At 44.1% G+C, this 25,616-nt stretch overlaps 2 protein-coding genes across 37 annotated transcripts in view; both read left to right on the top strand.

Annotated features, from left to right (window-relative positions):
- Positions 1-2,770, top strand: part of TMEM108 (transmembrane protein 108) — a 349,072-nt gene extending 346,302 nt beyond the window's left edge. For all 36 annotated transcript variants that reach the window (XM_072792726.1, XM_072792747.1, XM_072792712.1 and 33 more), the window contains one exon: positions 856-2,770. In XM_072792726.1, coding sequence (XP_072648827.1) covers positions 856-978 — 123 coding nt within the window. In that variant the 3' untranslated portion in view covers positions 979-2,770. The remainder of the gene's footprint in view (positions 1-855) is intronic.
- A 2,292-nt stretch (positions 2,771-5,062) lies between these two features.
- The window catches only part of BFSP2 (beaded filament structural protein 2), a 59,989-nt gene continuing 39,435 nt past the window's right edge, over positions 5,063-25,616 (top strand). The window contains exon 1 of the mRNA XM_072792697.1: positions 5,063-5,551. Within this exon, the coding sequence (XP_072648798.1) occupies positions 5,063-5,551 (489 nt within the window). The remainder of the gene's footprint in view (positions 5,552-25,616) is intronic.

The following is a 25,616-nucleotide window of genomic DNA, read 5'->3' as shown; positions in this document are numbered from 1 at the left end:
AGAGAGAGAGGCAGAGACACAGGCAGAGGGAGAAGCAGGCTCCATGCAGGGAGCCCGATGTGGGACTCGATCCTGGGTCTCCAGGATCATGCCCCGGGCTGCAGGCAGCCCTAAACCACTGCGCCCCTGGGGCTGCCCTGAGTACAGACACTTAGTGGACCACAAATGCTTACAGTCCTTGTTAGTTGATGCCAAAATCATTTAAACAACCTAATCAGTGAATTACTTATTTCTAGATTCTTCCATTTCTCAGGCTATGTACACAGACTAAATTTTTCACTTGCCACCTACTGTCACAGAGATTCATATCCATTCACCTCAGTACATCTAGTGCTATAAGAAATGAGGCAATAATTCTGGGAGAACTCAGGAGGGGGAGGAATGCACCCTTGAAGGCTCAGACAGGTGAATGGTAAGAGAAGAAAAAGGTGGGAAATGTAGGGCGTGAAAGTGCAGGTAGGGAAAGCTGCCAAGTCTCCCAGAGATCTGTGAGAAAGAGGCAGGAAGGAGAATCAGGGGCCCACATAGACCCAGTTTTACCCACGAAGGCAGTGGGCCATGCGCTCACTGTGTGTTGCACATGGCAAGCCTTCTCAGACTTCTCAGTGGAAAGCAGTCCCATCTCTGGCAACCTGTCATTCAGGAAGCAGGAAATCTTCCTGCAGAAGAGCAGAGAGGGCTCTGCACTTCAGCATTGACAGTGAGGACGATGAAAATGTTTACCAAGCAATCCTATTTGGAAATGGATGTCCTCCTGTGTGTGTGTTTCCTTATGAATGTTTTCCTTATGAATGTGTGTTTCCTTATGAACGGAACCCTCCAAGTTCATACCATCTCCTCCCTCTCTCCTCTCAGGACCAGCTCTCGGAGCCCCGATCCCCAGCCAATGGCGACTACAGAGACACTGGGATGGTCCTTGTTAATCCCTTCTGCCAGGAAACACTGTTTGTGGGAAATGATCAAGTATCAGAGATCTAACTGCAGCAGCCCTTGCTTTGCTGTTCCCTACCTGTCGTCTCTAAATTATAAATATACAAATATATATTATAAATATAATCTTTGTGTAACCCTGACTTAATAAGAAACATTTTCAGCTTTTTTTTCCTAAGAATTGTCAACATCTTTTTTATAAGTGTGGTTTAAAAAAAAAAAAAAAAAAAACTTTACAGAATGATCCGTGGCTTTATAAAATAAAGGTATTTCTAAGCAAAGCAGTTGCATTGATTGCTTCTCTTAATAACTGTCATTGAGTACTTGGGGGTCCCAGCAGCCCCAGGCAGGTGAGGAAAGAAATAGACCTGTGGAAGTGAAATGTTAAAATAGTCAAGAACACAGCTTCTTAAAGTTCTGGTTCTTCTGGATTCAGTGGGACCCCACTTCCTCCCCCTGCACACCAGTGAAGGCAACTGGACCACCCCAGGGGAAGCAGCAGACTCATGCACAGAGCAGGAAAAGGGGACCTCTCATCACCCCAGCGGATGATCCTGTACCCACACAGTGGCACCATTGACTGTCAAGGCTAATACCATCTGAGTTCAGGACAGCAGGCAGGAAGGAACGTGCAGCCCTCAGGAGTCTGTGGAGGACATTAGGCATCCCAAGGCCACATCCTCCTAACATCACACGACAGGGAGCTTCCACTGTGCTTACAGGACTGCCTTGCCCTGGCAGAAAAAAAGCCCCACCCACCCCCAAGCACATTCCTGCATCCTCTCCAACACCCACATCTGCTTTAAAACTCGTGCCTTTCTCTGAAGATGGTTTAGATGTGGATCCTAACCCTGGAGCTTTGGAATGCTTGCCCTTCTTCACAAATCAAATGTTTATTGGGGTTCAGCTTTGTTTTCTCAAAAGGCATCACATTTTGCCCCTTGAGGAACATGTTTATATAAAAGGCCTTGAAGTGTGGAGCTGTGATTTTCTAAACCCTCCTGTGATCTTACAAAACAAAGATTGTCAAGGTGGATTGCTTGGGAGAAGACATCACCATATCCCTATCCCTCCTTGACACAAGCAGGTGGACCTGCTTGTGGGTCTGCAGGTGGGCTTGCCACCCGGCATTCATTTCCCAGTCTCCCCTGCATGGCTGCCTCTGCAGATGGCTGGCCAGCCACCTCCCCTAGCCCACACTCAGGAGGGTCAGACCCGCAGAGACCAGGGGCTTCCACAGATGGCTGCTTCTCACTTTTTTCCTAATAGATGGTGGGGAGAGAAGAGAACTGCTTTGACTCTTTCTCTAAAGAAAATTAGTTTGATAGTATATTTTGAATATAGATGTTCTTATAGTCAGATTGGGAATTGAACTTGAATGTTGATTCACATGTTTGTGTTGTTGCTGTGGTCTTTTTATCATAACTTTTTCCTTTCTTCCTACATTTCCTTAAAAAAAAAAAAAAAGATGGCCTTCAAAAATGTGTGTTCTCAATGTTGTATGAATCTACTTAACATGAGTTTGGTGGTTGTCTCTCTTTAAAGACTCTTCAACCCACAAGGAAGCAGGTTAAATGTTGCTCTGAGATTCGTTTGCCAGCGTGCTGCTGTCTGAGCTTTTAACCTTATATTTCTGTCTGCTATTGCATTTACTATAGCAATGTGTGTGCATATATAAAGAAATATGTTTGTAAAGTAAAATTATATATAATATATGTAATCAAAGATACATATGTTATATATACACATATATATATGTGGATGTATGACTTATTTTTCCTTATCCACAGAATTCAACTACCATGTATATATAAATAAACTTATTTTATTAGCCAGAGGATTAAGTTGCTAATGCATTTTGCATTCTTTTCATTTTAAAATAACTTTTAAGTCTTCCTTAAGAACTGACACTGCTTAATGTTCATCTGTACTTTTTAATCTATTTTAACAATAGGTTGGGTTTTATGAGCGTAATGAACTAATAGGATTAGCAATTTGTCATTTGATAATACAAACCCTTTAGAACATGTTTGTGATGTCTCCAAAACAGAGTCATCTCTCTTTAGGTCTTTGGAAACATTGATGTCAAGTAAAATAAATCCCTTCTCTCTCCTCTTCCTCCCTGGGGCTGAGGGTTCTACTGTATATATCTTTGGGTTGGAGAAAGCTGGAGTTAACCTGGCCACTGAGAGTTAACATTCCATAGAGAATAACAGTGCATAAACGTGACACCTGTGCAAACAACTTATTCAGTAGCTTGAACCCTTCATTTAGCCTTGGATGATACACCCCGGAATTCCTGCAGTTCTCGAGACCTAGTCAGCATCACCTGTGTTAGGAGGATATTATTCTGACAGTCTGGTGGGTGCCATGGACCCTACAGCGTGTACCAGAGATGTATGTCTAAATAAATAAGGGACACTGCCAGCTTTTACTTGACCAAGTTGGTTCCTTATACTGTTAATCATATAACCAACATTAATATTTATGAAGTTTCTTCTGTGTCATTTCAAATAGACAAAGTAGAAGGCGGGGAAAAGTTGTAGTCTTAATCAGCAAGGAAGAGCACATAGAATATTCCAGTAGGTAATCATAGTTTTGACCTCTGCCTGTGTGACTTTGGATAGTATCCTGTTCTCTAGGTGGTGGGAGTCAGAGGGGTTGCTAGATATGTCACTGACTAAGAGTCAGAAGAGGTCTTCTCATCCCAGCTCTGCTACTACCTTGGACAAGTCATTGGAGCTATCAGGGTCCACATCACATAAGGAGTTAATAACCCATCATTTGACACAGTGATTATATTTTTAAAGTAGTGCAGTGCACAGCCCAAATAGTAGTACATGTCAACCCTATATCTACCTCCTAAAGTTGAGTTGAGAATTCAATGAAATAAAGTATGGAAACCATACACAACACTAGGATGGATTCAATACACACTAGAAATTGACTCCCTTCCCCTTCTCTCACTTGAGGTGGGTTCTCATGTTACAGGATTTGGGATAAATATCCAGCTCTGGATTAATTGTGGCTACTTGGATTCTCTAGTGCAGAACTTAAGTGCAGTAGGTTTTAGGTTTTAGTGGGTTTTGTTATCTCAGAGGATCTTTTTTAGACCTGTAAAAGTACTTGAGATGTGACCATAACAACATACCTTAGTAGGTGCTGACAGTAAGAATTAAAACCCAGGGGTGTCATCAAATCCTAACTTGAAGCACCCTTAAAGAGCTTACTGGAAAACCTCTTTGTTCTTATTTATTAGTCTTCTGGAAAATGGAGAAACAGAAGTGTAGGAAACAGCTACAGCATAAGAAGTGCCCAACATGTGTGAGACCTGAATTTGCCCAGGGTGGTTGTCTACTACTTAGAGAGAGCTCAGGCCAGTGCGTGGGAAGTAATGTCCAGAGACATGGAGCAACATGGCCAACATCAAGCAGCTGATAAACAGCAGTGTTCAAGGTAAAAAAAATGCCACCGAAGGACCTGAAGCTGCTACCAGAACTGAGAGAGGGTGAGGGAAGAAACAGGCTTCATTTGTTTCCCTTGAGTTCATGGGGCTGCCTCCACCATGGGTGGTTCACATCCATATCCATTGTCTATTACCTGTGTGGACATGCATGCACATTCACACATTCACATACACAGCACACGTAAGGATGTAGAAAGTTCTGAAATTGGCCCTGGAACATCTGGATTCAGTCCTGGGTCAGCCAGCCACTCACTACACTTGTGATCTGAGGTCTCTAAGCCTCGGTTTACTCATCTGTGAAATAGGGCTGTTTGATGCCTGCTTTGCCCTCTCTTAGGTGGTGAAGGACACAGACCCAGATGAGCCTCCTCCACAGCCTGCACTGATCTAGCCTCCCCCACCACCAGCAGAAAAATCTGGGAGGTCAGGCACATGACCTTGCAGAGAATGCATGAGTGCCTTTCTGCACACAGCCCTGGGGCAGGGACCATTTCTCTTTCAGCTCAATGAATGGTGGAAGCTCATAGAAAATAGCAGACAAAGCAGGCCTGGGGGTAGGGGAGCTTCCAGAGAGGCCCACGACCGGGCCACAGGGACACTGGGGCTGGAAACCAAAAGCCACTAGGCTCTGTAAACCCACTAGGCAGAGCAGAGGCAGAAGGGGAGATGAGCACAAGGCGAGTGGTGGTGGACATGCCCACCGGGGCCAGCTCCAGCATGCCCCTCCAAAGGCACAGGGCATCCTTCGGGGGAACATGGTCATCATCCTCCCTGGATAGCCCCCCAGCCTCCAGGACCAATGCCTTGGGTGGTCTCATCCGAGCACCCAGAGTCTATGTAGGGATGGCGCCCAGTGGGTTCACAGGTGGCCTGGGCACCCGTGTGACACGCCGGGCTCTGGGCATCAGCAGTGTTTTCCTGCAGGGCCTGCGGAGCTCAGGTCTTGCCACAGCACCAGCTCCAGGTCTGGAGAGGAACCTCAGTACAGTTGAGGACCTGGGGGGTTGCCTGGTGGAATACATGGCCAAGGTTCATGCCCTCGAGAGCGTCAGCCAAGAGCTGGAGGCACAGCTGCGGATGCACCTGGAGAGCAAAGCCACACGCTCAGAAAGCTGGGGTGCCCTCAGGGCCTCCTGGGCCAGCAGTTGCCAGCAGGTGAGTGCCTGGGCCATGCCCAAGGGCTTTGCGTAGGGCCAGGAGAGGGTGCTGACAGCTGCCTGAGGGGTCATTATCAGAGAGCAAGAATGCTGAGGCGGGGCAGGGGAGTAAATGGTTTGAAGCCAAAGAAACTGACCACAACCTCTCATTTCATGCTAAAAAATACTAATGATAATGAAAACAATAATGACAGCTATCATTTACTGAGGTAGACTAAGGGCCAGGCCCAGTTCCCTGTACACGAACTATCTCCTATGTTCAAAGCAATACTATGCAGAGGCTCATTTACCGATTGCATTTTTCAGATGAGAAAACTGAGGCACAAAGGAATTATGTAATTTGCCCAAGATTTGCAGCCTGTAGGGAAGCTGAACTTTGAGCCTGAATTGTTTCAGTTCCAAAGCTTGCATTTGTCCCATAACCCTGTTAAGAAGAGGTTTTGTGTTAAGAAAGGGTTTTCACAGCCATCATCAAATGGAACACCATAGAATGGATGAGGCATCAAAAACAAGGATAAATGGAGGTGTGTTCCTGTATCCATCTGCTACAGAACTGTCCAATAGAAATATGAGCCACCTGGTAATTGATAAGTTTCTATTACAGTAAAAAAATAAAAAGAAACAGATGAAGCTAATTTTAGCATCAATATATTTTAAATGTTATTTCAACAGGTAATCAACATTTAAAATATTAATGTGATAGTTTACATGAAATAGAACTTTCTGCAGTGACTGAAATGTCCTATATCCACACCGTCCTGTCTGGTGGCCACAGCCACATATGGCTATTGAGCACATGAATCCTGGCTAATAAGACTGAAGAATTGAGTTTTTATTTTTATTTTATTTTATTTTATTTTATTTTATTTTATTTTATTTTATTTTATTTTATTTTATATTTTATTTACTACATGTGGCCAGTGCTATCCTATTGGACAGGGCTGGACACAGAGGTTTCATCTTTCTCCCTTGCTTGGTCAGGATGTGTTCTCCTGGGTGATTTCCGCAGAGCGCTGAGCTCATCTGTCATGTCTGGCCTGCAGCCTACTGTTCTACCACCAGGACTCCAGCCAGCATTGCACATCTCATCAGATCTCTGTGGGTGGCTGGCTTCTCTTTCCCTTCCCTACCCAACCTCCCCCCGATACATGCTGATCTTGGGATCCCTCTGAGCTACATGGGCCTCTAATTCAGCCAGGAACTGCCAGCTTGGATCCCTTGGGCCCTAGAGGCCAGCATGCACTCCCCAAGAGGAGATCACAAACTTCTATTTGTGTGTGGCTAAGTGATGCAGTGCAGGCACACTGAGAGGCTCCCCATTTCCCTTCCTGCCTCCCATTTCATCTGAGGATGCTTCTCCTTCATTGTCAGTCAGTGCCCGACCGTCAGCTTAGGACATATGATATACAACACTGTCCTCTTGGCTTTCCTCTGGAGCTGTTGTTCTGCTTACATCCATCTAGGCTATGAGGGAGAGCCATCTTAAAGCAGCCTGGGGCTTAAAGCTGTCAAATCTAAGAAAGCCACCCCTCCCAGATTCTCCCTAGCAGTCCTGATTCCAAGTATTTGTGTCCTATAAACCAGCAGGCTGTTCCTATATGTTCCAATATTTCAGCCTGTGTAGGACAAGAAATTGTTCTGCATTCAGACGCCACCCAGACTTTTCATGAGAAGTCAGGCATCCTAATTTCTAAGTCAAAACGTATAGACACAAAACTTAGTCCATATTCAATAGATCCTGATGTGGTCTGGCTCCAGCTAGCTACAGGGGATTGGGCAACTTTCTCAACTTCTCTAAACCTCAGTGTCCTTATCTGTAAAATGAGTACAATGCCACAGCCATTCTAGCAAATCCATAGATATCTAAGTTGCATGGTTCCTGCCTGTGGGCAGACCATAGATTAGCAAACTGCTCCCTGAGAGCAGCACAGCCAAAGTGCCACCAGAGCCAAGGACACAGAGACATTCAATCCTGTCACTGAATCCCAAATGAGGGTCATTTCTCTCTTAACTGACCATAAGTGAGATACTTCATATGAATACAGACTTCCCTTCTTCTTTTGTTTAAAAGCGTGGACTTGATGGGATCCCTGGATGGCGCAGCGGTTTGGCGCCTGCCTTTGGCCCAGGGCGCGATCCTGGAGACCCAGGGTCGAATCCCACATCGGGCTCCCGGTGCATGGGGCCTGCTTCTCCCTCTGCCTGTGTCTCTGCCTCTCTCTCTCTCTGTGACTATCATAAATTAAAAAAAAAAAAAAAAAAGCGTGGACTTGAGATACAGTGAGACTGACCTGTAAAATGCAGTTATTGCTGTATCACACAACCTAGCCTTCCAACAATATTAAGCTCTGTTCCACCAAAAAGAAAGAAAGAAAATTCTACATTTTTGAGAAATGCACATTAATTTTCCTTTGTTGTAGTTACAATACTGACCCACACTATCCAGCCCTCCCAGCTTCAACATAACGTTTTTAAGATGACTTTGCTGATGCCCGCTCTCCTTCCTGGTATTCTCCACCCAGTCACCGGTGTGATCTTTTGACATGTGGGATCTGACTACATTATGTCCCTAGCCAACACCTTTCTGGGCTCCTCATCACTGACAGGACACAATCTGTGACTCAGGGCTCAGTCTACAAGGCCCTTAAGAAGCAACCGCTAAGTCCTAGCCACACCACCCACCTAGGAGCCCCTGAACACACCATGTGTCCTCAGCCTGCTCCTCAGTTCCTTCTGTGATCTCATGACAGCCTGTACACACATTCATGGTGGTAGTTACCATGTTGTCCTATGGTCACTTGCCTGTCCATGCCCTCACACACTAGGCCCACTTAGGAAGGACCAGGTCTCCCTAACACTGGGAAGAGTAGAAAAGGCATAAACTGGAAGTTCACCTGGGAGTCAGGTGAACTTACATTTGGATGGTGGCACTGCCATTTACTAGCTAGGTGACTTTAGGTCAGTTACTTCTCTCAATTTTTCTTTTCATTTGCCATTTGAAGATGGCTGTATCTACTGAGCAGAAATGCTAAGAGGGTTAACCAAATATAATATACCCAATAAAAAAATAATAATAATAATATACCCAATAAAATCAGTGGTTAACAGCTTAGAAAGACTTTCTTCACTCATGGCATTGCAGATACCTGAAACCATGTACACGATTGATACTCAACAGTGATTAGCTAGTAAGTTCTGCCACTTATTTGGACCAGCCAGTCCTTTGCTCTATGTCTCCCTTTCCCCATCTATAAAGTGAATGAGCACCTCCCAGGGTCGCTGTGAACATGAAATAAAATAAGATGCAAAAGGGAGCATTAGAGAAGGGTACCTGAGTGGCTCCGTCGGTTAAGCATCTGACTCCTGATTTTAGCTCAGGTCATGATCTCAGAGTCATGGAATCAAGCCCCACACTGGGCAACATGCTGGGCATGGAATCTGCTTAAGATTCTCCTTCTCCCATTGCCCTACCCCTGCTCTCACATGCTGGCTCTCTCTCTAAAAAGAAGGTGGGGACGGGCATTAGGAACTGTGAAGTACTGTGCACATGCAGAGGCCATCCTGAGTCAGAGTACCAGTCCTCTCAGGGTCAGGTCTCTGACCAAAGGACTTGCTTCTGGAGACCATGGCCCCCCTTCAGGGCCTTAGTTGAACCCTTTCTTCCTCTCTCCACCCCTAACAGAATCCTCTTCACCCAACAGCCTTGACATGACAGCTCCCTCCCAAGTCCTATCTGCCCCCAAATGGCAGGGCCAACTTCTGGCTACACAGAAACAAAGACTTACCCACTGAGGAATGGAGCCCCCACTGCCTTCCTGGGTGCTTTTTCATGGAGCCGTAGACCCAACAACCAGCCAGATCCCCCAGAACTGCACGAGGGGCCCACCTCCACCAGAGTCCCTAACCTAGACCCAGAGAACAGACTACTAGCAATTCATTTATTTCAGAAAGTGCTGCCTTTCCTTCACACAGGTTTCAGAGGCAGCCATGTCATGCTAAGAATTTCTGGGCTCCAGAAATCCAAAGCTCTCAGCTGCCCAGTTGCACAACTCCAGGAACCCCAAGCCCCTCTTCACCTCCACCCACCCACCCCCCACCTCCAACAAGGGCCTAGTTCACAGATCCAGGAAGGGTCAAATTTGCTTCTTGGAGTGGGTCATAGATTCAGTGCTGGCAGCACCACAGTGCATTTGACAAGCAACAAGAGGGGAAGAGCAAACCTTTTGTCCACTCTTGAACCAGGTACCTACAGAGTGGCACTGAGCTTCAATACTCTTAGGACTACCTAAAGAGGAAGATAGAACTCAGTGGCACTGAGCTTCAATACTCCTAGGACTACCTAAGGATAGGAAGATGGGACTACCTATCTTCCATGAATTGGAGTGGCCAGTCTGTGGGAAAGGAAGATGCTTGGCTTGACTCCTTGCCTCCTCCCCTTCACCAGGACAAAGCACATCAGTGCAGTCACTGGCAGAAAGGATAACCCAGCAGTTGGTGGGCCACACAGTGCCCCACGTGGTGGAGCAGGGCCCCTAGGGGGCCTAGGAGAGTTTGCATTTGCCCCCTTGAGTATCCTGTGTCTGGATGTGTCTGAGGATGTATAAGATTAATTAGCAAAAATTACTATGACAAGTCAAGAGAAAAACCATACCATCTCATATTTTAACACATTTATTTACTTATTTATTTACATTTTACCACCTTTATTTTTTAAATTGTATTTAAATTCAATTAATTAACATATAATGTATTACTGGTTTCAGAGGTAGAGGTCAGTGATTCATAAGTCTTACATAAAACCCAATCCTCATTACATCATGTGCCCTCTTGAATGTCCATCACTCAGTTTATCCCATCCCCACCTCCCCCTCCCTTCCCCTCCAGAGACCCTCAGTTTGTTTCCTATGATTAAGAGTCTCTCATGGTTTGTCTCCCTCTCTGATTTTATCTTGTTTCTTGTTTTGATCTCTTCCCCTATGATCCTCTGTTTTGTTTCATAAATTCCACATATGAGTGAGTTCCTATGATAATTGTCTTTCTCTAATTGACTTATTTTGCTTAGCATAATACCCTCTAGTTCTATCCACGTTGTTGTGAATGGCAAGATTTCAAATTTTTTGATGGCTGAGTAGTATTCCATTATATATATATACCACATCTTTGTAACCCATTTATCTGTTGATGGACATCTGGGCTCTTTCCATAGTTTAACCATTGTGGACATTGCTGCTATAAACATTGAGGTGTGGGTGCCCCTTCAAGGAGTGTCACATTTTCATTTTGCACCAGGACCCACAAATCACATAACCAATCCTGGCTAGGGTTCATGTATATGAAGTTCTTTTTCACTTCCAAACCTCTCTCTCTCCACTCCTCAGGTGTGTAAGAAACTCTCACACTTCTGCTAAGGAGAAAAAACAGACAGGAAAACTCCCAGGTGATGACCAGGAGGCCACAGAGGGCATAGCCCCTGCCCATTGCTTGGGCAGAAAGTGGTTCTTTCCCTCTCCTGCTTTACCAAATGCTCCTGACCTTCTTTGCCTAGCAAATGATGCTCATAATAAGCTCCAGCGGCAATGTCAGACCCTTTCATCTTCAAAGAGACCAAACACAAGCTTGGAATTAGGCAGCCTCCCCGCCTTGGAGCTGCAGATAAAAGGAGAGTGGGGACAGAGGAGGTGCAGCCAGGTAGGTGGAGTCTCAAAGCAAAAGGAGCAAGCCATGGCCAAGGCCAGAGAGACGCTGCCTGGGAAAGAAAGGGGAACATGGAGGCTTCTGTTCCACTGAAATTATTGGTCTCCATGGGAGAAAACAGCAGCTTATACCTCAGACAGCTGAGGTGGTTAGCTGGAGGAAAAGGAAATCAAAATTATTAAAAGGCAAGAGAATTAGAATTTAAAATGGACCTGATTTGAATATCCTTCCTGCTGTTCACAGTTCCTCTTTCTGGCCCTTGCAGAGAGAGAGAGCTCAGACTCTGAGGATCAGCCTATTTGGGGAAACTGCTGGATACTCAGACAATCCAGGTGAGGGCCAGTTCTCTCCCCACAGAACCTATAGTCCTAGTGGGTTTAAAAAGAGAGAGAAAAAAAAAACAAGAATTAACCACCCCCCACAGCGCCAGCACCCCCACCAGCCCCGAATAAGAAGGCAAAAGGATCATTGTTCGTGATTCACAACCTGGTATCCCTGAAAGAGGGAGAAAGAACCAGAAGCTATTTTAGTATATGCACCAGCCTGAATACATTTACCCAAGATAAACCACCCCATCTATTTCTTAATACTGTACATGCACTTTGTCAAGTCAGAGCAGGTCAGTAAGGTAGTTCCTTTGTTAGCCAAGTTACAAGGGACACTAAAGTATCATTAGAAATGTAGTTATACAGAGAAAAAAAATGTATTCAGGAGAATTCCTCTCATTGTAAATGACATATGAGATTGGAAAAATATTTTCATGGAGCAGGAGGAAAGAGGGAGGTATGAGGCTGCTCTCAAGGGTCTTGGCCAAGTAATATAGGTGGTCACCAAACTGCTTTCTAAGAAGGGTAGTTTCTGATTTCCTGTGGGGGGGGGGGGGTCTTGCTTTGCTAAGCAGAGTATATCTGTGCAGAAGCAAAACTGCCACAGAAGACAGGGAAGAGAATGAGTGCTGTCACTGGGGGCCACTCTTAACTCTCCTAAGATCTCTTAAAATGTGAGGATCCTGTTGAAGAGTAGAGGACAGGGGAGTCCCCAGTAATGAAAACTAGGGGATGTGCTACAAAGATTGAGGATTCTAAAGCCAGAGAGTCCATAGGTCACACTCAGGCCCAGTAAGTTATTTATTGATATTGCTACATCTTGATTTCTTACCTGAATAATTAGAGTATGTGGAGACTTTCTTGATCTGATAAAATAGCTAAGGAAGAAATACTAGAGGACTTCCTGTAGAAATTAAGAACAAGATAAGTATGCCCACTGGCTCTACTGTTACGTAACTAACATTGGTCAGAGGTAGTAGTTAATGCCAGACAAGAGAAAGCAATTGGAGGTATTAGGTTTGGAGAGAAAAAGGGAAAATGTTGGTCTTTCTGGGAAGTCCAAAAGGATCCATGTGAAAACTGTATAACAAACAATAAGATAATTTAGTAAAGTAGCAGGTTAGAAAATAACATTAAAGACATATGCTAAATACACATATACACACATATATAATATATTCACTTAATATATAAATGGCTACCATCTCATTTATGATAGCAAAAAATAAAATACCTCTGAATAAATTTAACAAGAAATGTCCAAAATGTGTATGAAACAATAATAAAATTCTCTTGAAAGACACAAATGTAAAGAAATACCATGTGTTTGAATATAGACTCAAGAAAATGTCAGTTCTCCGTAACTTATAAATTTAATGCAATCCTAATTTTTAAAATTTCATAGGGGTTTCTTTTTAGAACTATAAGGGCTTATTATAAATTTCACTTGTAAAAGCAAAAATGCAAGAATAGCTGAAAAGAATAACTGAAAGAGGAGAGCAAGGAGAGAAAGGGCAGCTCTCCTAGACATTGCAGCGTACTAGAGACTCTCACTCGGAAAGTAATTTCATATCGGCACATAAAAGATGGGAAGACCAAAGGAACAAAATATAAAATTCAAAAGTAAGCTCTGTTACATACATAAATTTAGTTTTGATAAGTGCAGCATTTGAAACCAATGGAGGAAAGGATAGACTTTTTAATAAATGGTACTCAGACAACCAGATAGTCATGAGGAAAATAAAATTGGATCCATCCTTCACCGTACCCTAAATCAATTCCAAATGTATCCTAGATTTATTTAAGTGCATAAAAGGAAACCATACAAGTAGAATACATGACTGAATTCCTTTATAAGCTGGGTGTGAAAGAAGTTTTCCCTGATATAATTCAAAATCTAAAAGAAATAAAGGAAATATTGATGAATCTGATTACCAAAAATTTTTAAATTTTGCATCACGAAATTACACCATAAGCAAAACTAAAAGGCAAATGACAAACTAGACAGAAGTATTTGTGACTCTGAACACAAAGGGTTAACATCCCTATTCTATAAACAGGATTTAGAATTTGCAGTTTTAAAATAAAAGCCAAGAGCAAGCTTACTGTCAAGTAGGCTGGAGATGTTAAACGGGGAACTAACATAAAAATAAATGAAAATGGCTCTGAACTACATAAAAAGATATCCAACTTCACTCATAATAAGAGAAATATGGACAAAACAAAACAAAAACCTACCTGAGATACCATTTTCACTTATCAGATTGGCAAAACTCCAAAAGTATGTCGATCTTTTGTTGGTGAAGTGCTATGGAAACAGCCAATTCCATAGTGCTGATGGGAATAAAAAACTTACAGTGTCTATGGAGAAGAATTTGGCAATATCCAGACAAACAATATATGCATGTATGTACATGTGATTTAATCCAGTGGTCCCACTTCTAGGAATCTCTCCTGATGACACACTGGCAAAAACACCAATAAGAAGTATGCACAAGGCTGTTCATTCCCATATCTATAATGGCAAAAGACTGGAAACAATCCAAATACCTAGCAATAGGGGACTAGCTGAATAAGCAATGATACATCCACAAAAGGAATGAGGAAGAGCTCTATAAGTATTATAGAGTGATGATCTCCTTGCTAAAAAAGCAAGGTGGAGAGAATCTGTATTTCATTCTACCATTTATCTAAGAAAGAAGAAGGTATATGAATATATCCATACATATTCACTTGTAAGTGTAAAAACCAACCACAGATGTTTTTAAGAGATCACTTATAGGAGAAGGGAGGGAGGGAGTAAGTTAGAGAAGAAAAGAATAGACCTTAGAATTCCTTCAATTTATCTTATTATGTGGAGATGACTTTGGAACCATGGAAATATTTTACAGAATTGTAAAAGTGATTTTTAACCACAGTAAGTTGGACATCCCTCATGGGATGCAAATAAGTACTGAAAAAAGAATCTTAAATCACTTTCAGTAATCATATTGATGGTGGCATTGTTCCTATTATTCTAACACTGGTGTGTGTGTGTGTGTGTGTGTATACTGTGGGATAAAGCCAAAGAGTAATTCTATTTGTGTCATTGAGAATCGAGATTTTTAGTATGGGTAAAAACAGAGACACTTGTAAGGCAGATAAAATTTAGTGACAATTCTCTAGCCCTGAATTTGAATTGGAATTATCAGTATAAAATCATGGTGTATGTGACCCTAAAATAAATATATGACCATTTCCTAGCTCCAGCCAGTGAAAAGAACTAGAAACAATTGCCAATAGCAATGAGCATTTTTAGCCTCAGATTTCAGTCACTGTCATCTTTCATTAGAAGAACTGAGGCTCTTTAGAGAAATGGCTGAATCCAAGTTTGGGAGCAGGAAGTGTAAGATATGAATCTTAAACATTTCATCATACCAAAACCAAGGAAGCTATAAAGAACTACTAGAGTCATGTCAAAAGACGTAGGAGCCAATTTGAACAAGCTCCCACTAAACAAAGATGGCTATGTATCAATAAGAATATTAACTGCAGGGGTGCCTGGGTGGCTCAGTTGGTTGAACATCTGCTTTTGGCTCAGGTCCTGATCACAGAGTCCTGGGATTGAGCCCTGTGTGGGGCTCCCTGCTGGTGGGGAGTTTGCTTCTCCCTCTCCCTCTGCCCCTCCCTGCCACTTGTGTGCTCACTCTCTCAAATAAATAGATAAATTGTTCATAAAAAGGAAAAAAAAGGATATTAACTGCTAAAAGAAGAGAAAGAATATTAACTGCTATGGATTGAAACACATCAAATATGTTTAAATCTATGCATTCAGTATAATACAAAAAAAAAATCCCACTTATTAGTTGCCTTGGAGTCTGCTGGGGAACCAACTCATTATTTTGAAATTGACAAATAATGAGAAAAAATTAGGAATTTTTCCTGCCTTTCCTATAAGAACTGTGGATCTTTTAAAAGAGCTGAAGAGAAAATTATCCTTTTATAGAAATATTACATCAAAAAAACAAATAATGTAACTATTAATTATTTTATTTATATTTATAACTCCTATTAATCATTAAAATAAAATTCAAATATCACCACTTTGCAACCATAACAAAATAATGGATCTAGGCAATAACAATCATCAAATGGCTACTAATATCACAAAAAGAGAGACCAGCAAACATGTACCTCCTGGTGGAGTACACAACATCATCTATGATGTAGTCTTACCAGAAAAGAAAAAAGAAAAAGAAAACTGAATGTGATTGAGCCTCAAAATAAAACTGCTAATTTACAGAAAATACAGGGGCCAGAAGAACATGTTAACTGACACTACCAGGATGAAATCAGCAAAACACAGACCGTGGGAAACTATAGAATTAAACACCCATTTTTTTCAACAAGCAAATATCGCAAGGCACAAAAAGGGAGATAAGGGGGAAACCTATAAATTCAAAGAGATTAAACTGACATATCAACCCACTGAAATGAACATTATTTGAACCACTATTCAAGCAAACTGAAAAAATAGACAATTGAAGAAAGATAAACTGGGCATTTGAGAAATTGTTATTAATGTTTAGATGTTATTTTTAGATTTTTGAAGTCATTTTTAAATTTTTTTAAAAGATTTTTTATTTATTTGAGAGAGAGACAGAAAGAGCATGAGCAAAGGGAAGGGCAGATGGAGAGTGAGAGCACTCCCCACTGAGCAGGGAGCCTGACATGGGGCTCCATCCCAGGACCCTGGGATCATGACCTGAGCCAAAATCAAGAGTCAGACGCTTAATTGACTGAGCCACCCAGGGACCCTGAAGGTTATTTTTTAAAGCATCTTTATAATCTAACAATACATATTGAAATATCTAAAGAAGAAATAATGCTATCTGAGATTTGTTCAAAATGATCCAAGGCAGAGTAGAAATATGAAGAGATATATAGGTGAAACAAAACAGGCCATGCATTTGTAATCACTGGAGCTGGGTGATGGGTATATGGATGAAATAATTATGTAAATTGCTACATGCATAATCAATGCCCAATTAAGTTTGTGGAATTGAATAAATGAGAAGCTACAGACATTAAGTGAGTAGTAACATAAGCAACTGTGTTTACATACTTGTATTCATGAGTTGTTCAACACACCCATCCCACAGGAGTTTGGAGAAGAGAAAGAGTATTGGATGGTCCTCAGTGCGGGTACGCCAGGAGGTTGAGTCTAAATGTGGGACCCAAAGAACATACCAGAAGATGGCCCTTCAGACCAGGATCCAGCATGGACAAAGGTTGAGAGTCAGGATCCAGCCTGACCATCTGCAGAGCAGTCTATGCATGGGGCAGACTTCTCAACTGTCAAAGAGAAATTTTGCACTGAATACTTGTTAAAATCAGTAAGACATATTTTATTCAGACTACTGCAGTAGGGGAGAGACATTTCAGTATAGAGTGGAGCTCAACTCACTGAAACAAAAAACAAAGCTTTTTAAATGCTGGGTGTGCTAAAGGAAGAGTACTGAAGGGGATTAAGGGAGGGAGTGGTCTATGTGATTAGGCCATCTGTGTTTGCTAATTGGCACTTATCCAGAAGAGAAACACACTTCTCATAGCTTTATGACAGGAGCAAATTAGAGGAAGACACCCACCAAAGTCAGCATCCAACCCTCCCACAGGGGCTGGGAGATAGGGAGCTATCTCCCTAGAAGTGTGCATTTCACAGAGATTGTTTTCAGGTCCTTGAAGAAAGATTCTGGGTTGTAGGAGATTTACATCTCCAAGGGGCAGATAAAGGATTTACAATTCCAAGTTTCCTAAAATAACTGCCAAGGAAGAGGGAGGTCAGAGGCCTCTTGACAGGTTTTAGCTGGAATAGAACAATAAATTCTTTTGGCAGCATTGACCTTTCTCAAGCAAGCATTTTAAGGGAGGTAGGTGCATGCTAGGGACCTGGTCTGGGGCTGACAGAAGCCATGTCAGAGTGTGATCAGATTCCTTAGTGGGGGGGGCTAGATGACGTCATTTATGCTGAGAGTTTTCATTCTCATCACCAAGCACCAAGCTCTTTCCGGTCTCTGCTCTGTTCCTCTCACCTCTCTATTCCAAAACCAAGTACAGAATGGGCATGCCATGGTACACAAAAGGCAGCCAACAAATGGTTGGGCAGCCAAGGCTGAATATGGAACCAGCCTCAAGATTTTAAATCAGAACCCTGAAGGGAGCAGAGAGCTCCCTTAAAATCTTACACCACACTGAAATACAAGCAACAACTTCAATGTCCAATACAGCTAAATAACACATCAGAATCCTCTGCAGCTAGGAAAAAAAAAAACAAACAAACAAGGAAGCTTATTATATAGCAAGGTGGGACTAGCGCCTATATATATATTATAAAATATATATACATATATAAAATATATGTATATATATATATATATATATATATATATTATAAAAATGCAGGCTGCAAAACCCCATGTATGCTGTGCTACTATTTGGGTCTCTTTAATGCAGGAGAGCAGACTGTCTGGAAGCATGTACAAGGAGTGGTAGCAAAGTATGCTTCTAGTGAGGACTGGAGACAAGAGTAGAAGTAGGTGTACTTTGGGATATGTATACTTTCTGCAGTGTTGGAATGTTTTACCTACATTTTAAAAAATGAAATAATAAAACTCCTGCCAGCAACCTAGGGTGGGTGGGGGTGTCCCAACCAGGTTCAGGTTAGATGAAGCCCTCATAGTGTCACAGAAGCTACTGACGTGTCCCAGGGGGAGAGGAGAAAACTCATCTCCACACTCTCCTCTCAAAGCAAAAACCCAACAAATTAAATAAGCATGTATAGGAGCAATAGGAAAGACTTCATAGTGGGCTACTCTCTCCAGAAGAGCTAAATTAAAATTTAATCCAGGCAGCTGACACAAGTATCAAGGACAAACGTGGTGGCTCTTTACAGAGAATTGTCAAAAGAATGGGTGAACAGAATGCTACGCAGGGCCCCCAGCATTCCTCCAGAGGGTTTATGCAGATCCACCGAAGTTGAGGACTCAATTTAGAGAAATAAAGCCTAGCTTATCATCGTCTGGCTAGGGAAATGCACATAAAGACTCATTTATCTGGTTGTAAACGAGCTAATAGAGCTGACTGTCACAAATGCATTATTCAGCAGAAATGGGAAGTTACTTCAGCTGCTATCAGTAGGTAATGAAAAGCTGTGCACAGGGAGTGGAAAGCTCCGTCACAAAACCAACCTGCTATCAGAAAACAACTTGTAACTTCTATTTATTTATTTCAAAGGCCAATGATTAACCATCTAAAATAAGCCAGAGAAAACACCACAGTATGGAGAGAGAAATCAAGCTAGGCCCCCTCAGGAGAGTCTGGACAAAGTTGTGCAAGAGGCAAGTTACCATGCCTGAATTCTAAGTGCCCACACCTGTCTGCCCACCAGGACCCTGCTCCTCCCTGCCTGCACCCCTCCCCCTCACGCACCCTTCCCAGCCCCTCCTCCTGGCCCTGATGCCTGGAGCACTTCCAAGCGTCATCCGCAGGTTGCAATTGGGCCACATCTTCTTCATCTTCATATCCACTAGGCAGGGAAGCATCCTTTCCTCAGGCCCACTCCCAGCCACCTCTGAGAAGGAAGCTGATCTCACACCTGGGTTTATTATGTACTTGCCAAGGAAACCTGGGCATGTCTCTTAACTTAGAGCCTCGGTGTATCTGCATGATGAAGGTGAAAACTCTCTCCTGCAATGTTGTGAGGAGTACATGAGACCAGGAGGTGAAGCCCTGGGGTGTCCTGGGGGGCCACTGTCCCTGTCCCTGAGGAGCACTGCTTGGAAGTGAATTGCTTCTTGTGGTCATTCAGACCACCTGCAGGTGACTGGGAATGACTCTGGACCTCCACGGCCAGCCCTACCAGGCACTGACCCTGATGTCCTGGGGATTTTGCCCACATCCCAGCCACCCCCTGGAGCAGGCACAGATACTCTAGGGATGCTACAGGTTCCCCTCCAATGGCTCCTAAATAAAAGCATGTCCTGTGACAAGACTCCTGAACACGACACTGTCCACACAATGAACTGCAGGCCTCAGATTTGACACTCATTTTGTGTGACACAAGTATTAACAAGAACTTCCACTCCCATGTCCTTTGATCCTCTCCACAATGTCTGTGTCACCCAGGAAGAGGGGATTATGCCCACTGAATTAGTCTGCTGGGGCTGCCATAACAAAGCACCAAAGATGGATGGCTTCAACACAGGAATTTATTCCCTTAGGGTCTAGAGGCTGGAAGTCTGAGATGAAGGTGTCAGCAGGGTTGTTTTTCCTGAGGCGTCTCTCCTTGGTTTGTTGACGGCTGTCCTCTCGCAATGTCTTCAAAGGGTCTTCCCTCTGTACATCTGTGCCCAAATTTCCTCTTTTCATAACCAGTGGAACTGGGTTAGGGCCAACCCTCAGAGCATCATTTTGACTTAATCATCTCTTTTTTTAAAAGGTTTTTTTTTTTTTAATTTGACAGAGAGCATGCACCGAAGAGCACAAGCAGGGGGAGCAGCAGAGAGAGAAGGAGAAGCAGGCTCCCCACAAGCAGGGAGCCCAACGTGGGGCTCAATCCCAGGACCCTGAGATCATGACCTGAGCCAAAGGCAGACGCTCACCGCTGAGCCACCCAGGCATCCCCTTAATCACCTCTTTAAAGGCTCTGTCTGGGGTGCCTGAATTCTAAGTGCCCACACCTGCCTCAGTCAGGGCAGGTGGCTCAGTCAGTTGAGTGTCTGCCTTCTGCTCAAGTCATGGTCCCAGTGTCCTGGGATCAAGTCCCATGTCAGGGTCCCTGTTTTGCAAGGAGCCTGCTTCTCCTCCGCCCCTCCCCCCACTCATTCTCTCTTTCTCTCTCTCTCTCAAATAAATAAATAAAAATCTTTTAAAATAAATAAATAAAGGCTCTATCTGCAATCACTGAGGTCCTAGGAGTTGGGACTCCAACATATGAATCTGAAGACACAATTCAGCCCATAACCCCCCTTTTATAGACAAAGAAACTGAGGCCTATAGAGATTAAGTTCCCCCTTTTTTTTTTCTTTTTTTATTTATGATAGTCACAGAGAGAGAGAGACAGAGACACAGACAGAGGGAGAAGCAGGCTCCATGCACCGGGAGCCCGATGTGGGATTTGATCCCGGGTCTCTAGGATCGCGCCCTGGGCCAAAGGCAGGCGCTAAACCGCTGCGCCACCCAGGGATCCCTTAAGTTCCCCTTTGAATTAGTGTTCCAGCCAGCACCAAATCAATGTTATTTCCACCCCCAAATTATTATAAAAACCTCCTGTTGTACTCCTTTGTAAGACCAGGGTCAGTCCTGCCTTAGACCCCAGGTCCTAAAAGCATATATACTCTAAGTGCCCACTGTTTGATAAGACAGAGTCATAGTCAATAAGGGCCGTACTCTGTGAGGAGTTTAAACACTAGAATGGGCCTCCTTTTTCTCCTCTTCTCTCTCTCTCTTTTAATTTGGAAAAAACCGTCAGAAACAGTGATTGATCCTTAGCCAAGCACTCTAACTGGAACTAACTGCTGTAGCTAGAATGCATGAGGCTGGGTGGCTTCCAGCTTGTCAGGCAGCTCAGTATGAGGACTTGAAAGTTTAATAGCTTTGCTGCCAGGAAATTGTGCAGCACCCCCCTCCATTGCCCCTGGGATTTCTACTTTTCTTTTTCAGTGATTTCAATGCTCAGAAAAATGTGCTGAACAGTCGGCCCTTGAGGCAGAACGTCTATATCTGAGCAGAGTTCAGGAGCTCCCCAAGGTGCACCACTCTAGTGTGCGTGGGAGGAGGCCTCCTCCCAAAACTCATGCGAGCATCAGTGCTCTCCACAGACTTCTGGGCTGGGTCCCTGTCCCCTGCAGGGTGATCCCCTCTACCATTCAGTTCCAAGTACTTCTTGAAAAGCTAGGGAGTCCTCAAGGGCCACACCTAGTGGGAGGGGCCCCTAGTGCCAACCCCCATGGGACCTGGTCTGGGGGTGAAGCATGCACCTGCTAAAGCCAGAGAGACCACTGAGAACACAGCTCTCAGTGGACAAAGTCCAGTTATTGGCTTGCTGTAGCAATGAGAACCTGGGACATCTCAGGAAGAAGAAGTTGGAGGCGCTTGATTTGAGGTCCAGGCTTGTGCTGGGTGATTTGGGGGAAAGGTTCAGAGCAAGGACTTGCTCTGCATCTGATTGCCAGAAATTAGGGGCAGTATGATGACTAGATATCCCTCAGATTTTATCCAGGAAATGGGAGGGATGAAGCAGGCCTTAGTAAACAGTAGTAAACCTCATCACTTGGGCTGGCTGTAAGGGGGATGCTGAGTTTTGTGGCTGCAGAGCATCCTTGCCTCTCTGTCCACATATGATCACAGCAGGTCTTGTCTCTGTCTCTTTCCATCAGGATCACAAAGTGACCCTGTTTGGTTATGGCTGCTACTGTATGCATGTTCAGAGCAGGTGAGAGTAAAATGGCCTGTTGGCTGCCAAGGGCCGAGGTGTAGTTTCCTGGCTGTCACGTGTCTAAGGGCCCACTCCATGCCTTGGGGACCCACACTCCTGCCTGTCTCACCCTTCTTTCCCCCAACAGTCTATCTTGACAGTCATGTGCATAAGTAGTAAATGACGGGTAACTGTAAGGGAGTGCTTCAGACTGAGCACAGTCCAGGCCCAGCTTTACCCTTACCAGAAGGGAGGCCTTGATCCAGTTACTAACCCCCTGAGAGTGAGTTTATCTCCAAGTTATGAGAGAATGATCCCTATTTCATGGGACATTGTGAGGACTCTGAGAGATAATATAGGTAAGTAGAATGTAAGCCTCAGGAAGATAGGAATGAGCTTCTCTCACTCCCTGATCTTTCTCTGGTACCCAGGATAGTGCCTGGCACACAACGGATACACAGGAAATATTAGCTACATCAACACGTGGAAGGACCCAGCAAAGTAATCAGTTAATACAAGGTAGCTGTGTTAGTTCGCTAGGGCTGCCATAACAAAGCACCAAAAATGGGTAGATTATACAGCAGAAATATATTCTCTTCTGTTCTGGAAGCCAGAAGTTGGAAATGTAGGTATTGGCACAGTTGGTTCCTTCTGGCTCTGTGAGGGAGGCTCTGTTCCGTACCTCTCTCCTACCTTCTGGTGGTGGCTGGCATCCTTGGCATTCCCTGGCTTGTAGATTCACCGTTCCCATCTCTGCCTTCCCTTTCCCTGGGTGTCTGTGTCCCAATTTCTCTCTCTTTTTTTAAGATTTTATTTATTTATTCATGAGAGAGAGAGAGAGAGAGAGGCAGAGACACAGGCAGAGAGAAAAGCAGGCCCCATGCAGGGAGCCAGATTCAGGGACTCGATCCTGGAACCCCAGGATCACGCCCTGGGCCAAAGGCAGGTGCTAAACCGCTGAGCCACCCAGGGATCCCCAATTTCCCTCTTGTGTGGACACCAGTCACACTGGCCTGGGGCCCACCCTCATGACCTCCTTTTGACTTGATGACATCTGCAAAGATCTTATTTTCTTTTTTTTTTTTTTTAAGATCTTACTTTCAAATAAGGTGACATTCACTGGGGATTAGGACTTCTACCTATCTTTTGAGTGGTACCCAATTCAACCCATAAGAGTAACTATTGTTTTTTTCACATTATAGTCCTGATTTCCAACATTTTATCCTATTTCCTCAAGCGTCATTTTAAAAGGTTCCAAAATGACCACTAGTTCTGTACCTACTCCATTTCATTCTTGCTTCTTTTTGCACTTGGCATCAGATTCCAACTCCTATCAAACCACATGGAACTTGAAGTTTAGAAAAGAAAGCCATGGTACAGAGAGACTGAGAGAGCACTATTCATGCAGTGGGAATAGAGTAAACATTACTAAGTTGCTGTGTGCTCTTGGACAAGTTACCCCACCTCTCGGAACCTCAGCTTCCTCAACTGTTAATTGAAGAGATTGGGTCAAACTGACGTCTCCCTGCAGATACACAAGGAATAGGCCGTATTCCCATCCCTAACCCTGGTGAGCAGGTGGTCATTTTACCCAGCCCCCTTCAAGGACGTGAAGATGCCAAATACAGCTGACCCCCCTGTCTGTCTCCACTTCTGACTGCTAACTAGCTCTGTGCCCTGTAGCAATCTCTTTTGCTCTGAGGCTCCTCATCTGTAAAATAAGAGGGTGGAATTCTCTGGTCTCCCAAGCCTCCAGCCATACACACCTATCTGTCAGGGCTCATCATTGTCTCTGAGCAGTGCAAAGCCTAAAAAGAAGCAGCACTCCAGGGCCCAGTTCCCTAACCCTCTGTGGCTCAGCTGACTGGCTGGCTGGGACCAGGAACAATCAGTACGTGTTGGCCACTCCTTCACTTCTGAGGGTCAGGTGGCGGCCTAAGCCCCACCACTGGGGAAACAACAGTGTTATTCTGCACCCCCAGGGTTCTCCAACCCTGGCGGGGGAGCCCCTGGAGATAGGGAAGTCCCAGACTGCTGCCTCTGACCTGGTTCTCTTAGTAAATGGGGCCACCTTCTAGCTGCCCCGAGCATTATCTTGCGTACCTAGTCACCAGGTTGCAAAATGTCATTTGTGTTAAGTTTTGGATGACTATAATCATCCCTTCACTGCCGACGGCACCCTGATCTGAAAGGCCAGGCCACGCAGTTCACGCTGCCCTGCAGTCTGTTTATGTGAGTATTTCCACAATGGCTCCCAATTTCCTGAGGATTATAAATCAACCATAAAATTTCACTTTGCCTTGAGACTTCGCATATATTAGCCGGCAAGTCTGCTTTTACTCTATCCTGCTTCCATTTATGACGGAGAAATCACCCCCTCCTTTTCTCTTAGTTGCATTATCTGTGGTTTTGAGTTTTAGGTTAGACCTTGAGTTTGGAGTCAGGGGTCCTGAGTCCCCCTAGTCTCAGCTCATCAAATGCTTCACCCAGGTCCCTAATCTCTCCTCCCTGCAGCTTCCTTATCTGCAAAAGAAGAGAGATAATTACACCTGCCACCATGGCCCCGACCCCTTTGAAATTGAAGGAGAATAACATGAGTGGAAAAAGGCTTTGTCAGTGTCAGAGATTAGGCTGCAGATTCTCAGTCCGTGGGTGTAATTAGTGTCACATGTAAGTACAGAATCTTCAGTGATGTTGGCATGCGTTGGCCCTGCCTCCCTCCTCACCCGCAGTCTTGACAGTGTAATATTTGTCATGGTAGCTGCTGTGGGGCTGGCACAGAATTCAGTTTTATTATGTTCATTCATCAGGCTTTGAAAGTGGGTCTACTGTATACCAGGAACTATGGGAATTCAAATATACTGAGTCAAAATTCTCAGACTCCAGGACCTGAAGGTCTAAGAGGGATGATGAGTTGAGTGCTTGCTACATGCCAAGCACAGTCAGTGCTGGGCATACAATGGATGCGAACTGTACATTGGCCAGGAAAGACTCATGAGACATAGTTATAAAAGCAGCTTTGGTTTGGTGGTGCCTGGGTGGCTCAGTTGGTTAAGCATCTGACTCTTGCTTTCAGCTCAGATCATGATCTCAGGGTCATGAGATGGAGCCCCAAGTTGGACTCTCTGTTCAGTGGAGAGTCTGCTTCTCCCTCTACCCCCCTCCCACTCGTGCTCTCTTTCTCCCCCCAAAAATAGATAATATATTTTTTAAAGCTTTGGTTTGAGAGAAACCTCTTCCAAGGTCCCTTTTGACCTGCTCATTGGGAGGTAAATACTGTCTCTTTCCCATGGTTGAAAACATGCATGGTCTCATGACTTTTCTGATTACTTGTTGGTAAGTAAAAATTCCATGCTCATCTTAAGTAATCAAACACAGTCTCAAGTCAGTAAATAGAAGGTCTAGTCGGCATATCATTCAACACGACGACCCTCATTCCTCCCCCCACCTTCCCAGTTAGGCCCAGTGCCTCGCCCTTTCTTGCAGTTCTCCTACCCTCACTCCCCACTGCTGTTTCAACCTGACCAGGGTACAGGCAAGGAGAGAGGAGAGGAAAAGAGGACTGTAGAGTCTTTCTTGAGACATGCTGT

Source organism: Canis lupus, chromosome 22 (genome assembly GCF_048164855.1).
Source record: "Canis lupus baileyi chromosome 22, mCanLup2.hap1, whole genome shotgun sequence".
NCBI lineage: Eukaryota > Metazoa > Chordata > Mammalia > Carnivora > Canidae > Canis > Canis lupus.
Note: the sequence above shows the minus strand (reverse complement) of the source record. Positions and strands in the feature narration are given on the sequence as shown.